The sequence below is a fragment of the Ammospiza nelsoni genome, chromosome 7 (genome assembly GCF_027579445.1).
Source record: "Ammospiza nelsoni isolate bAmmNel1 chromosome 7, bAmmNel1.pri, whole genome shotgun sequence".
NCBI classification, from domain to species: domain Eukaryota; kingdom Metazoa; phylum Chordata; class Aves; order Passeriformes; family Passerellidae; genus Ammospiza; species Ammospiza nelsoni.
The window spans coordinates 33,271,445-33,287,872 of NC_080639.1; the positions used below are offsets into that span (position 1 = coordinate 33,271,445).

A 16,428-nucleotide genomic window follows, 5' to 3' on the forward strand; every position below is an offset into this window, starting at 1 on the left:
CCCCCCAGCAAGCCTGAGATTCTTGGATTCAAGAATTTTTAATCTTAAAAATCTTAATTATCCTTTTGATAAATCATCATCTCTGCCCTTCTTTCCTTCCTTTCTTTACCTGCACTTCCCCCTCCCCATTTTTCTGTAAATTAGTAGGTGAGCTGAGAGATTACTGCATTTTGTTGTTTAGTTGGAATACTAGAGGGATGTTTTGCTTTCTAGTGTTTGTAACCACACTGGATCAATGATTGTGGAGATTTATCTGTTCTAATTGTATTGCCCAACAACTGCAGTGCAATTTTCTGTTCCATTCCTTAAGATACTGGGCAGAGAGTTCAGGGCCAGGTCTGAAGAATAAACTGCAGTTACTGTTGCTTTTGTGGTCTGTAAACATCTTTCCATTTGCAATGGAAGATGAGGGTCACAAGAAATGACTTTGTGCACCTTTTTTCACATCTGCAGTTTTAGAACCTCTTTTCTTTTTGTCAATGGCTTTAAGTCCTTAAGGCTCCCATGCATTGTGCAAATACACATCAGCATGAAAGAAACCCAAACCTCAATTAATGATGTTGAATTTTCTGTACCTACTAGAATTAGCTGTCTTTTTTGATCCTCAAAGTCCAGTATATCCTACTTGGAGGAAGGTGTTCATGGCAGAGAAATTGTTTTCTTTCAGCCTCAGGATTTTCTAGAGCATTGGATCTTTCCAGTGTAATTGTAAATGAGAGTACTGTGATCAACATTGCAGATTAGATTACTCTTAATCTCTTTTTTGAAGCAGGGGAGTAAATGGATATTCTGGTTTTTAGGAGCCTGCTAATAAAGATAATCCCATTTTCCACCCAGCAACAGTTTCTTGTCTGTCTGCCAGATGTAATTGTTACTAGGGGATCACATGCAGCGCTGTGGTCAGGATATGAAACCCTTCCTATAAATTTTAAATGTTTCTTCCTGTCTGCTTGCAATTACCTGTCTGGTATATCCTGTAACAAAGCTATGGTAATACATATTGAGATTATAGATTAGCTATTCAATTTTTCTTTCCTCATAGAATAATTGCATCTTGAATTATCAATCTGTTTCATACTGATTATTATTTTGTGGTAATGGCTGGTGTTTTCTTGTTTAGGAGAGCAGAATTACACTCAACTCCTTATGTATTGTAGAATTTTTTGAGGCTTTGGGGGGAGAAAAATATATCTTAATGTCTTCTACAGCACTGCCTTTCATGGACTGGAAGGGAGTCTCATCTAGTCCATAGTCTGATTGAAAAATAGATAAGGATGCATTTGTCTTTGATGAGAGATTTTTGCCTCATCTTTTACTGAAGACTGAACAAGATGCCCCAACATCTTGCTTTATATAGTTAAGCTTTTCTTTAATGTGTTTTTCTTGGCCTGGTGTTTTGCTAACTGCCCATTACTGCTTATTCTAACAGGGTTCTGGAGAATAAATTACTTCTTTCTCTTCTCTGCCAGCCCTAGGATGTCTTCTTTACTGCTTTTCCTTCAATTTGCTTTTTTAAAGTACATAGATTTAGGGGTTTGTGTCATTGCATAGAATTCATCTTTTGTATACCTTTCTTGAAACTTGTTACATTTATTGTGAATCTCTCTAATTATGTGAGGCTTTTTCTCAAGTTCAGTGTACCAAAGAGGATCCAGAGTCTAGCAGAGACTACAGAATTGATTAAAGCAGAGGAATGAATTTGTAGCTGCATGCATGCTGTCTCCTATTTTAGGATCCTCTTCCAGTCATTGTTTTTTCTCCCAGTATCATGAGTTATCTTACAAATTTAGTCACTAAAATGTTTTGAGGTTAAAACCTCAAAGTGCTTTATAACAGCATAGGCATCCATTTCTATTTCATTCCAATAAAATAAACATTATCACAAATAAAGCTGCTTTTTAGCCCTTGCTCTTTACAAACTCTGCTTTTTTTTCTTAGTTGTATTTGTGTCAGTAGGAATAATTGTTTGTCTCAAAAGAAAGTGTTTTTCAGTGGATGTGTGCAGGTCAGCTCAGTGTGGTTTATACAGACCAGACTCAGATAAAAATGAATTAAAATGTTTTTATTCACTTCTGATGAGAATAGAGTGGCAGAATAAGCCTCTGCCTTCAGAACAGTTGCTTGGTAGGAGTGCTTTATGTAATCTTTCTGGGTGAACTTGAGCCCTGAGGAAATTTTTGGTAGTTGCAAATCAGGTTTCTGGAACTACAAGCTCGAGAGAATGACCCTGCTGCTTTGGGAGTGAGTATTTCTGAAAGACTCTTCTGCACAGCTGAGAGCACCAGTGACTTTTGGTAGTGTGTGCTTTATCTGTGGGATAATTGGTGCTGCAAATAGCAGGAACACAGCAGAACACATCTCATTTTAGAGTGCACCTTATTTCCAAGCAGAGCAATGCCTGCTGGATTTTTCAGTTCTGAGGTGTGGATGTTTGAATGCAGTTTGTGTGCAGTGAATCAACACTCAAATAATTAGTTTAATATAGTTTGAGAAGTGCAGTCTTTCTTAGCACCCTCATCCTCCATGCAGCACATAAAAATCTGCTATTTTTTCATTTTTCCACAGTCTCTCTAGCAATGACTCATTCCCATATGCCAACAATCCAGCTGGCTTTTTTTTTTCTTGAAATAAATTAACGTGACAGCTATCCTGAGAAATGAGCAACATTCCCGCTTTCTGCGTGTTCTCTAGAACACATCTTTTTTAGGAGGGTTATTTTCTCTCCTAAGATTTTAAATGCAAATACTGAGTGGCCTGATGAAGTAGGAGAAGGATACCAAAAAACTGTGTATAAATATGTCCACTAGGTCAGCTCTGTTAAGATTGTGCTTCTGCCCAATACTCAAGGGGAAAGAAAAGCTCCCTTTAAATAATCCTGGGTTACTTTTGTCTGATTTTTTTTTTTTAAAGCCCTAAAATTGTCACTTCTAATGTGCTAGACAGAAAAGACTAATATGGATGTTTCTAAGGCAATTTACTACCTACCAGTCCTCTTTTTAATTAGGCAGAGAATAGAGTTATTCTGACACCAATTTCAGGGCACACTGCAATTCTCTGCAGTTTTATTGTGACATTTTAGGAAGGACAAGTGGCAAAACTGAAATTAAAGGTATACCAAATTAGCATTTTAATTTAAAATATATCCCTGAGTTATAAAAAAAATACTGTTTTGTCATTTTTAAAACTAATTATTTCACTTTAGAAATGCTAATGCATTGTAAGCAAAAATAATAAAAAAATGAAAGGCATCTAAATTATTAGGTGAAACAAATGGAGAATATGGTAGTAGGGCAGACAATCAAGGCATTCCTCCATATATTAAAATATCAGTTCAGCATAACTGCTATTAATTACATTCATTTCTAAATTTTAAATGTTTACCAGCTCTTTTCTGCTGCATTTCAAGGATTAGTTTCACCACTTGAAGCTTTGATCTCTCATACCATTCCTGCACAGACTTGCACTTTTTTCTGTCATCTTTTTTTCTGACTTAGTTTATACCAAATCATAGAAATTTTTTGTTGTTGTTTTTTTTGTTGTTGTTTTTGTTTTTTTGTTTTGTTTTGTTTTCCTGCTTTCTGGTTTGGATTTCTGTTGCTTCACATTGCCTGTCCTGATTCAGAAACCTGCATGTACTGGACATGGTTCCTCATATCCCTGTGAGCCATTAGTGCCTCTTATCTTACATCTGAGTTCAGCAAAAAGAGAACCAACAAAGCAGAGTAATGCTCCTTACATATATCTCTTGACAACCTCCAGTAATGTTGCAGTTTTTCTGTATTTTTCTCCTATTTTTCATTCTCCTGTACTCAAGTACCTGGCCAAAAGCTGTATGTTTGAGAGGAATTTTGTTTAAAGACCTGCCAAGACATGAGAGGGCTTTTATTACTGAATGATTCATCAGTGCAGAACTTGTTTTGGTCCTGCTGGAGTATTTTGTGTGATGCAGAGATAATTGCCACTGTTGTAAAATATTTTCATTGAGAACAGTTGACAGAAAACACTGCACAGAAACTGATCTGTCAGCTTTGTTGTTTGGTGAATCATAATATGTTGTATATTTTGACTTTCTTTTTGTTTGAAATATCTCTGTGAAGGTTTAAAAAAACACATCACTTTTCTCAATTTGTATTTTGAAACACACAGGTAGCATTTCATAGAAGAGTTTAAAAATTGCTGGGTTTTTTTTTTTACTTCCCACATTATTGAATACTTTTAGAGAAAGGAGCAACATATAAGTAACATGTAAATTTATTTTGGAGACTAAAATATTTTGGTTTAAAGCTGACAAATAGTTGGAGATAAGTTCTTTCACCTTTTGAGGGCTAAATTCTTTCACATTTAAAAGCCAAAATCAGGTGTTTTATTGAACAGAATATACATATGTGCTTGGAGCATGGGAAATGTTGAAAACTGTGAAAAATAACCATTTTTAATTGTCATTTTGCAGCTACCTCCCTTCTCTGCCACCTGTGAAGTTGTCCCTTCCTTAGCACATATGAGCCCAGTGCTACAATGTGCAGAGTTTGTGTTTATAACACAATTGCACATGATATTTAATTCCTGAATAAGTCTTTTCTGCAATTTTGTTTGCAGAGGGCTGAAGAACGGTAGATTCTGGAGCCCTATAATGCACTTCAGTGCCAGTGGTCAGTATGTCCAAGTCAAATCAAAGAAAATATAACTTCTAGAATCTCTATCCTATAACATGTGTTGTCTTCTTCATACTGACATTTCTTCTGGCCCTTTCTTTTTCAAGAAAATAATAGGATTTTAAATAAAGGGTGAGCATGATTCTCTCATCCTAGGCTCTTTGCATTCCAGTGCCAGGATTTCTCTCTGTTGTGTGTTGGTTGATGCAGGTAATTGAGTTTTATGCTGTTTCTTCAAAAGTCTGTGACAAAATATTTCATAAACAAATAAATAAGCTGTCTGCAAGAGCTTTTAGCATATTAAACCATCTTCAGTGCTTTTACAGTAGGTCTGAAAGTCAGAACCTGGAGACCAAATACAATTCTCTGAAGACAATGTCCTCTTCTGCTCTGATCCTCTTGGCATGTGGCCCCTGGTTGCTGCGTTTGGTTTGCAGTAATGGTTGAGAACTTTAGAAAACACATGGAAATCCTCTCTTCTTCTGCCTAAATTCTACTCCAGAGCCCTAGGAAATGCAGGTGGCCACTGTGGCATTCCCATAAGCTCTGCTTGGATTTTAAAGCATACTTTCATTCTGTGAGGACAAAATAAGCTCCAGGGCTGTTATTTGAATATCTGATATATCCTTGAGTTTGCTGTTCAGAACATCTTTGTGAATGTAATATGAACAGAATTTTTTGAAATTAAAATGTACCTTCTGTTTATATGTTCTCCACAGCTGCAAACAACGACAAAACACATTTTAATTATCATAACTATGCATAAATATGCACATTCTTATATATATATATATATATGTAGGTGTACCTACAGTAATTTATTTTTCTTTTTCAGGTGTATGCTCAGAGTTCTGGATTCCTTTGGGACTGAGCCAGAGTTTAACCATGCCCATTATGCCCAGTCTAAAGGCCACAAGACACCGTGGGGAAAGTGGAACCTCAATCCACAGCAGTTTTATACAATGTTCCGTAAGTACCTCTGTTCTTATGAATAATTTAGAGATTTTAAAAGGAATGCTGTCATTGAGAAGATTTTCTTTTTCCTTATGAAAGACAAATTCACAGTTTAATAAAATGCAACTGCTAAATGGGAAGATTTGTGGCAGTGTCTGTATACTGTGCAAAAGCTTTGTTGTGCTTTCAGTGAAAAAACAAAAATCCAGAAGTGAAAAAACAAAAATATTGAGCTAATATAAACATAGGTAGATGTCTTTATGCCCTAGGTACCTGTGGAAAGGGCTGCTTGGCTTTTCCTTCAAGTATCAGGGAGTTTGTTTTTGTTACTTCTGCTTTCTCTAATATTACTATGAAGCAATAGATCTCTGAGGAACTTGCTAGGTTACATTTTTATAAACTCCTGCATTTCATCATGTTGAAGTTTGGACTTCTGTTAGGTATAGTATTGTATTTCTGATTTTGGTCTTCAACAGCTCAGCAGCACCAGCCCTTCACTGCTTCTTTGTGTTCAGAATTTTAAAATGACCACTCACCAAAAAAAAATTTGTCTGTGCTTTTTTATGGTTTTGTAAAAAATTTCACCTAGCTGGTTTTCATATTGTATTTATCCTCAGCTAAAATGACTAACATTTATTTGCCAGCAGTATATTAAGCTACTGTAAAATAAGTAGTAGATTTCAGCACTGCTGTAGATTTTGAAGCCTCAACAAATATCTTTTGAAGTGACCCCAGCCAAACCTAAAAAAGAAACAAAACAGACACAAAAAAGAGTGGAAATTCTCTATAAATTGGGTCAGATTAAATTATTTGTGACCTGATCTATACCTAATCTTTGGCTTTATAGCAGTAGGTTCCAGAATCAAGGGATCTGTCTCTTATGTAGCAGTAATTCAGGTGTGTTGTCTCTGAAAGGTGCAGGGCAAGGGAGGCTCAGGGCAGAGCCCTCTGCTGTGTGCAGGGGCTGCTCAGCCCAAACCTGTAAGGAAACATTTCATGGTGGAATGTAAGGAAGCCTGTAAGGAAACATTTCATGGTGGAATGTAAGGAAACCTGTAAGGAAGCATTTCATGATGGAATGTAAGGAAGCCTGTAAGGAAACATTTCATGGTGAAATGTAAAGAAACCTGTAAGGAAACATTTCATGGTGGAATGTAAGGAAGCCTGTAAGGAAACATTTCATGGTGGAATGTAAGGAAACCTGTAAGGAAACATTTCATGGTGACCAGCCCACCCCCAGGGTTTGGTGCTGCTCCCTGTCTGACATTAAGACCAGGGAGGGCTCTGTTCTCTCTCATCAGCTTTCATCATCAATCTTTGAAACTTTCCTGCTTTTCACAGCAGAATTATACACGCTGCTGTCGGCTTGACACGCTTTTGATTTCAGTTGCCCTGTGAAATTCTTGAGAGAGGCATATTTTGTCTGTCAACATTTGCTGCGCAAGTTTTTCCAGAGAAATATAAGTGAAGGTTGTTCAAGAGATAAAAGGCTGCATTCACAGTTGTTGGGAAGCAAGTAACAAAACATGTGGTGGTGAAATGTGACTTGAAAGTGGTTGCAGAGTTTGTGTCTGGGTATTAGTAAGCAGAGCTTGTTTTGTATCCACATTTGCTAATATTTATCAGTTTATGTCCTAAATGGAAAAGGGACTCAATTGTGCTTTGTTTAAAGCTGGGAAATTCAGATGTGAGGCCAGTTCAAGATAGCACCAAGGGGGATGATGCACTCAGTGAAAATAGCTGGAAGAGCACTGGTGGTACAGCTGTGTGTGCACTGCTCAGTCCCTCTCCATGAAATGCAGAAGAAAATAAATCTTCTCTCTAGAGATCTCTGTTATGGCAGTACAGACTTCCACTGGTACAGTCTCTTGTGCAAAGAAAATTGCTTCATCATGGATTTTCCAAAGAGTATGACTGTATTGGAATTTTAATAAATAACCATTTCCAATTTTTCCTGCTGGAAATGACTGCGGGTTTTCCTCTGCAGGAAAAGGGGTAAATAGATTGCAGGCAAACTAATTCTGAAGCATGAGTGATTTCAGTGCTGTGGATTATTCTAGGATTTATTTTTCTTATGGTTTTTTTTTCTTTTTACTAGGTGCAGAAGAGTCAATATGTTTTGTGATATTTAAAGTTTATATTTGTTGTTTTGTTCTCTGCTGCAGAGATAGCACCATCTTTATGGGGTTGTGATTAAAAGTGCATGTTATGCATCAGTAAAGATTTTATGGCAGATTGGAGCCCTGGACAGCTTCCCAAGATCCCCAGACTCTATTATGTTTTGAGAACTCTGATTATAAGGGCAGAAAATTATCCTGAGCAACAAGCAAGCCATATTCAAACCTGTGGCATATTACCAAGTGCCTGACTGTTCTCTGAGTTTCCCAGAAGCATGAGAGCTTTTCCCCCTTTTTATGTTTGCCATGTTTTTAATTCAAATACCTTCATGCAAAATAACAGCCCTGGTACTTCTGAAAGTGCGTGATCTTGCTTAAAAATCCATCTGAGTGCTGTTTCCTGTCCATGATGTTTGAGGCACTGAATTCCACCAGTTCTAAGTGCTAACTTTAACAAAGGTTTATTTTTCTTTTGAGTGTATACTGCCTTGCCTCTCCTTTGAATGCAGTCTCTCATCCAAAAATATGAAAGGATGGAAAAATGCCCCTTTTCAGACATATTTGAAATGTGCTGTTTGCTATATAAAATTCTAAAAAGTCCTTGGGTCTAAGTGGGTGCCTGGCTGTTGCTGAGGCTTTTTTTTTGTGAATAAGAGTAATTGTCATTTGAAAGACTAAATGTAATGGCAGAGGGACGTGTGCACTGTGTATGGTTTCTCTGTTCTCCTGCATTATCCACTTGGCTGATTTTCAGGAACAAAAATGCAAAACCTCATAATTGCAATAGAATTTTTTTTAATAACTCTAGTAGAGGTTTAGCATTGCACATATCAAAAATGCCTGGGGTGTTGTCTTTGGATTTAGGAGTTTTTTGTCTTGTTTTGGGTTCTTAAGCTTTTCAAAATGTGATTAATTGTCAGCTTGTGTGCCAGAATTTAACAGGAGGCCTAGAGAGGAGATCCTGCTGTTTATTGCAGCCTTTTTCTATGTGCACTTGTGAGGCTGTGGCACTTTTTAGAGGCAAAAAATTGGAATAGCTTTTATATAGTAGGGATGGATTTCCACCTGAAGCATTGAGTGTTGGAGTCCATCACTGGAAATAAACACCCAGTCTACAAAAAAAACCAATCCAAAACATCAAAACTCCTTACTTCTAATGAGCCTAAATATCTGTGTCTTTATAGGGTGTGGAACAGTGACCAACACTGCTGGAAAAAAAGACTAATAGGGGCTAAAAATAATATTAAAAACTATGAATAAATTGCATAGCCCTTGCACACAGTCTTTTTTTTTTTTGCCTGGATTGGATTGAAAGCAGTATTGCTGACTTCACTTGCCACATTTAAATATTTTATGATCACTATGTCTGGGTGAATTAAGCAATGCAATTTGTATTCTGATTTGCATAGTGTGACTTGGTAGGCCAGTAATTAGCATGGGTGCATAATACTCAGAGAGTTGGTGTTGGTAATTCCAGTGTAGGAGGTGAACCCAAGAAATTGGCCAAAATTTATTTATGCCATTGAGCAACATCCATTTTTGCTTGCATCTTTGCTAACAAGCATAAATCCAGGGGGTTTTCAAACTGTTGGTATTGTATCTCTGAGATTTGTCAAGCTGAATTTCCTCTGTTTCTTTTATCTCTAATAATGAAATAAAGCTTAGCACACAGACAAAAAAGATCATTACCATTGGACTCAGTCCAGCTGCAGAGTTTTTATTGTCAGAAACAAGACAGAAAATAGCTGCTTACTCCAGTAGGCATATGGAGCAGGATGTAAAATTAATAAAAACTATTTTGGATAATAAAACAAGCAAATGTCTTTCAGTACTAATAAGAAGGAGGTGATCATGTTCCTTATAGCTTCTTTTCTGACAACATTCACTCTAATGTAGCATTAACCAGTATTTTCAAAGGTGCTGAATCTGCTCTGTTTCTTACAGCTCACACTCCAGACAACAGCTTCCTTGGATTTGTGGTAGAGCAGCACCTGAATTCCAGTGACATTAAGCACATTAATGACATCAAAAGGCAGAATCAATCTCTCGTTTATGGCAAAGTAGATAATTTCTGGAAGGTGAGTTTTTTATACTCATATGCTTGAGTAAATTTATGTTGATCAATAAAATAAAGCATAATTTGAAATTTGAAAGTGTCCCATCTGTCTAAACCCATTAAGTTTTTTTTCTGGAAACAAATGTATTTGAATAATTAAATTGAACATTTTGAAGTCTTTCTGTTAGAGAAACTTCTGTCTAGATTGATGTGGATCCTTTGCTATTTCTGTACACCTTTCTGGTAGAATAAAAAAATATAGTCTTAATGTCACAATAATTTTAGAAAATGCGGAAGGCTGGTAAACATAATGGAAAATTTAAGGTGTGAACTTTCATTAATCATAAGCAAACCTGTCTTTCAATTACTTCTATTCTTATATCTTCAACAAAAAATGTGCTGCATTTTGAGATGGAAAGCCTGTTTTATGAAAGGCTCTAAAATTGTGCAGTCTTATTTTATCTCCCTGTAATTATATCAGAGTTTTGTTTCTTTAGTATTGCCATTATTGTATTTTCTCTCATCTGCAGATGAGAGCAGCAGAATAACAACACCAAGATTTGGTGATGTTTTCACTAAATTAAAGTATATTGTGTTTTTAAGTCATAATGGTATGTTTTTTTCACCCATTATCCTTTTCTGGGGCTCCTTCTTCCAGGCTGACACACCTGGGAGTGTGTCCCATGCAGTTTTCAAAGAGATTACTTACTAGTAACTGGATTTCTTCCAAGTTACCTCCAGCTCTGTGTGCCCAAATACTCTGCATGCCCATATCCTCCATGTGCCTTCCCTCCTGCTAAAAAGACCTTATTTTTAAGCCTCTTGTCAACTGTGAAATGAAATTATCAGTGCCATACATAGGGCCAAACAGTGTGACAGTGGGAGACCACCTGGGTCTCACATTGTCATTCCTTTTCTCTTTATTGGCATGAGAATGTTGGGCTTGCACAGTTTTTCGAACCACAGAAGGAACATTTATTCTGATGACTCAGATTATACAGAATAAATTCTCTAAAGATGACAGCTGCAAGTAAATGGTCCATCTGTGAGACAAAACAAAACCAAAACTTTGTAAAAACAGTGGAATGTTTGCAGTGGTAGCAGAACAGGTAGAGCTGAATGCTTCTTGGCTATTGTGCTGAGAAAATATGTAGTAAATACATGAAAATGTTTATTTATTCTGTTTGGATCATGGTATAGAAGGACTTAGTGTGCCCTTGTGTGCAGTCTCTCCTCTCTGCCGAGTGCTGGAGCAGAGCTGGAATCCTTTCTTCAAGTCTTTTCAAGCTTAGGCTCTTGTCCTTTTACATGTGACTCTACTTACACTTTTACTTGTGACTGATCTCATTATCAGTCTCTCAAGAACAGCAGCATACAATAATCATCTAAACCTGACCTGATTTACAGTGCACATCAGCAGGAGGACCTGTTGAATACTAGTTGGATTTAAGGAAGAAAACAGCTCTTTAGTCACCAGGGTGTTTCTCACTGACATATTTATCTCTCTCAGTTTATTCAGTTTGTATGGATTCAGAAATATGTATGGATAGTTTATATGCCCAGAGGGGAGATTTGTGATTAGTCTCAGATTCTGTATGACACACAGGATATTCATGGACTGATTAAGATAAAAACATGGCTTTTTGGGAAAGAATATCCAGTCTTGATTTTTAAATAGCACACAAGGGAAAGGCCACAGTTTCCTCTGGTGAAGTCCTCCAACAATTGCTTTCTCCCTTAAGATTTTGCACTATTTCTGGTACAGATTTCCATATGGTTCCTTCCAGTCTTAGTAGCAGTTATAAACTTCCTCAACTGGCCTGATGATGCTTCTGTTCTTTTGCCCTGCAGGAATATAGGTTGAGGTCAGAGTAACCCACAGACATCTCCTGAAAAGCCTGTATATGCTGAGCCCCTGAGAGCTTTGTGATTCTAATCCTTAAGAGTTTTCACATGTCTGTTTTCTCTGACCCTTCTCAAGATTATTCACATTCCTCTTGAAAAGTGAACATTTGCAAAGGGCACATGGGCCATACCAGCATCAAATCCAAAAGGAAATCCTGTCTCATATTTAGACAGGTCCCCTTTTCACCATTAGGAACTCTCAGCCAAGACCTTTGTATCACTTTTCAAAGTGCTGCTTTTCAAGTCACTGCTGTATTTTATCAGTATTTCCTATCTTGTTTTTTCCAAGGTGTTTGATTTGGTATCTGGCCATGTTAAAATGTGTACTGGTAACATCGAGCAGATTAAAACTGTAACTTGCACATTGTAACTGCAGTCATTCCCATGTGCACTCATACATAAAGTGCAAATCACTGCAGATAGACTTTGAATCAGTTACAGTGTGGGATTTCTTATCTGGAGTGATAAAATCCAATTCTTGTGATCAAGAGAAAGCCTGAACTGATCTTGTGTCTGTGTAATTTGCTTATTTCACGTTTCTTTCATTTTCCCTGTTCAGTGCTCTTTTCATCTGCCACCACGGCTTGTATGGAACCAGGCTAATCTATTTATCCTGCTCCTGTGCTTTCTACTCAACATGGCCAATTAATGAGGAGGGTAATCTGCACAGAGTACCTGGGGCACTGCTGGGGCTGATCACTCATTAGAGGAGCACCGTGGGGAGGGGAGAGCGTTCCTGTCCCCAGACTTTGGTGCTTTTGGGGAATAGCAGTGACAAATCAATTGTTTATTCTAAACCAAGCAGGCTGAAGTGGGACTGAAGTGTGCACAGGACCTCTTCTCCCTGGGCCTGCATAAACCACCATGGCTCTACACAGCCACGAATATGGGTTTTTCCTGTGCCTGGGCCCAGTGACATCCACCCCATCCCACAGTGGCCAAGTCTGGGTGCACCTCCTGAGGTCAGGAAGGATGTATGGTGCAGAGGGTGTAAGATAAATCTGCTATATTTCCCTCTGTAATAACTAAATATTTCCCTCTTAATAACTAAATCCATCCTAGGTGGGTTGAGGATAACAAACAGCAGGCCCTAAAGATTTTTTTGCCACATTTCTAAAGGTTATCTTTAGAGGTAAGCTATGAAGGGCAACATTTGCCAAGATTTGGGAAAGTGTTGGGATAATAGGTTTGGGGTTTTGTTTGGAGTTTTTGGCAGTACTAAGGAGTAAAGAGAATTCTATCTATGCCAAAGTGGGGGGAAAAAGGAATTTATAAAATGTGTGTGAAACCCATAATGCTCTCCATTATCAAAATTTACTTTAATTACAGAACATTTCAATTAAAAGAGAATGTTTTAAGCCTTTCATGTTGCCTTAGCTCTTGTTTCTAAGGCTTTGTTCTTCTTCCTGCAACTTACTGTTATACTCTTCCATTAATTTGACCCTTTATCCTAGAGGAAAGAAAGAGTCAAGATTCATTTTGCAGTATTTGCTATTTCTTCTTTTTTTGTGGGTTGCTGTGAGAAAAGTCAGAAGGTTGCATTTACCAGAAAATAGGCATCAATGCATAACATAAGTATATGATGGCTGCTTTAGTATTTTGTCTGTTGGAGCAAATATTGAAAATATTTGTATATTTAGAGGCAAAATAATGTGGGAGTTTCTTACTAATGCTACTTGAAAAGCATTCTCCTTAAATATATACTGCCTGCATAGCAACTTTAGAAGAGCTGCATTGGAAATGGCTACCTTGAGCCTGTTCTCAATGGGAAAGCACATCACTGAGGCTGTTCACACTAATGTTCATTTGTAGCTCCAGGGAACATGTGATTAAATGTAATTTCCCCATCCTATGCCCTCTTGCACGAAGCAGGAGGAAAATCCCTTCCTTCTGGTTGGCTTTTGTACTTCATGTTTAGCATTGTATTTTGAATAAATATTTTATTTCAACTTTTAAACGAAAAGAAAAATAAGTAAAGGGACAGAAATTCCTTCTCATGGACTTTCTTGTGGCCGTTGTGTTTTGTGTTCCCCCAAATGTGCAGCAGCACTGGGGGCTTATCAATTGGTGAAAACTTACCCCAGAGCCTGGCACCAGGAGCACTGTCCTGCCTTATGCCACAAATCTATAAATTGGAATGAGCCAGACACTTCAGCTCAGCAGCATTTCTGAAATTCATCATTTCCTTCTGGAAGCTGGATGGATCAGAAACAAGTCAGTCAAAACAAATGAGTGCAGTAAATAAGCATGCACCTTTAAAGGCTTATTCTTTAATACTTATTATGAAAATTAGAGTTTATTATGAATGAAGAAAAAACCCCTTTTTTTCATGGATATTTACCTGCCAGTGATCAGCTTCTCACTTTGCAGAACTTTTCAGCTGCAAAGTGAATTACTGAGGCCTTACAGTACTGATTAACACAATCACCTACTGTTGTTTGGTTAGCACAAAACCCACACAACCTTTTCTTCCCCTGGTCCTACTTTCTATTTTCATCTGTACCCCTTCACTTTTCTCCTTCAGCACTTACAGTGAACAAGGATGTCTGGTTGGTTCTGGAAATTTCCATTCCAAGGACAGGAAATTACTGCTTAGATGTTGCTGTGCATTGCATGACAATGAAATTGTGAAATCTTGGGAAAACCTCGGTGTTTAAAAAACCCCAAACCTTCATGGATGAAAAAGATGAGGATAGAGAAGTGGATAAGGTTCTTCAAGCTCTGCCAGAAATCCTAAACCTTTACTGAGATGTTTTATTCATTCAGAATTTATATATGTGCTAATGTGTGTTTTATTCAGAGATAAATGGTGCCTAAAAAAGAAGCTACAAATGGACATTCAGGAAGAGCAAGAGCATGGCAGAGTTATATAATACTTCCCTTGCAAATTCTCTCTCTCTCTCTCTCTCCAGCTCTGCTAATTCAGTGTATTTCCTGAATCTGTTTCTCTGTTGATAAACTGTCGGTTCACACATTGTTGAGATCTCAGTAAGAGGTGATTTCAGTGTTTGTTTGATCAGGAACCTATACAAACTTTATTCTGCCTCTGCAGCTTTCTCTGTCATGGAGTCCCTCAAACCTCTGACCTGTTGCAGGAGAAAGAGTTAACTTAGGCATTTTTCTAAACCTGTCCCCTATGAGCTTTGTTTGGATTTCTTTGTATAGGACATTTTGAATAGTCAGTCACTATCCACATTCTTTATGCCAGCTATAGGTTTGTAAACCTCCCTCATATTCTGACAAGTTGTCTTTTTCAAACTGAAGAATTGTTAAAGAATTTTTTGCAGATTTCTGTGTGTAGCAGTGGAAACTGTCCTGTGTCTTGGATCCTTCTTACCCCTCTCAGAACACTGTCCAGTGAGAGAATGGACCAGAAATGCAATGGTGTGTGAAGAGGGAGAGAGAATAGTTCAATAATATTCTCTTTATTTCTGAATTTCTTTCTAAAAAAGTTCCTATCATTTACTTGGTTGGTGAGTGGACTGACTGGTACTGAACAAAGGACTGATTTTTTCATGGGCTATAAAATGTGTTAGTAAAATGCAAAGTCTTCATTCTTGACACTGGTTAGCTCAGGGATGTTTTTCCACACTTGAAGTGAGGACTGGTTTTCAACATTTCTGTCACTTCAGTGAAATTACCAAAAGGGTTTTCATTCTGTGAGAAGTCTAAGCAGCAGTAGGGGAACATGTTGGAAAATACTTTCAACTTGAGCACATAATGTATGATCCCCATATTCACAGTTAATGCTTAGTTTTGTACCACACAGTGCTCAGTACAAATGCCAGAGATTAATGTGGCCTTGTGTTAACTCCCTGTGTCTGAGATTAATAAGTCTTGTGCCAGCTAATGCCTCCTTGTTTACTTGTGTTAGTGATTAATATGTACTGCCTGATATCTTAATTTTGAGAACAAGGATTGTGTGTTTGAGAAAAGAAGGATAAGAGAAGTACATTATGACTTGATGACATATTTGAGATATTCTCAAGGAGAAAACATTCATCAAAAGAGCAGAATCATACCCACACAAGTCCATGGCAATAATTAGCACATGTGAATGTATTCAGAAAATGTTATAAATATGCATTAATTTCAGGAATATAACCTGGTCTCTTAAGTTATTGAGCATGCATGCTTTGGGAGAACTCCTTATGCATCCAGTGCTGCAAATAAAGTAGTTTTGGAGACAGTTAAATTTATCAGATGATCTCTTTTCTAGTCTCTCTGTCCCTTTGACTACTGAGGGGGCCTTTTTCAAAAGCTTTAAAACCCCAGGTGTTCAATATTTGTGATGTTTTAATCCAACATTTTGAAGTTAGTTTGAATTTTGTTAGTGTGAATAATTACAGCATACATTTGTCACTTCTCTGTTCTCTTTCACGTGATGGCTGTTCATTCATAAGAGTGATTCCCAATCTCTCCCCAAGAGATTTAATTCCTGTAAGAACTTCAAAAAATTCCTACAAGTTGATTGGCTTCTTTAGAAAATGCTACCAGTTTGGTGAGAGAGGATTTCCTTGGGCAGGAAGAATTGTCATTGTCATTTTGAGGGGTTTGTGTGGTTACATAGATAACTCTATTTAAATTTCAGATTACTTGGTCAGTGTAGAATTCATATTTACTAGTCATGAATCACTGAATCTTCTCCACATCATTTATGAATTTGGGGCAAATCAAGATTTATAAATTTGAAAGTTTCATCTTTGACTGTGAGGAGACTTAATCTACTCTTTGTGATTTACCA

General features: G+C 37.3%; 1 protein-coding gene across 2 annotated transcripts in view; it reads left to right on the forward strand.

Annotated features, from left to right (window-relative positions):
* The window catches only part of MGAT5 (alpha-1,6-mannosylglycoprotein 6-beta-N-acetylglucosaminyltransferase), a 112,032-nt gene that overhangs the window by 69,757 nt on the left and 25,847 nt on the right, over nt 1-16,428 (forward strand). For both annotated transcript variants that reach the window (XM_059476405.1, XM_059476406.1), the window contains 2 exons: nt 5,488-5,621; nt 9,668-9,801. In XM_059476405.1, coding sequence (XP_059332388.1) covers nt 5,488-5,621; nt 9,668-9,801 — 268 coding nt within the window. The remainder of the gene's footprint in view (nt 1-5,487; nt 5,622-9,667; nt 9,802-16,428) is intronic.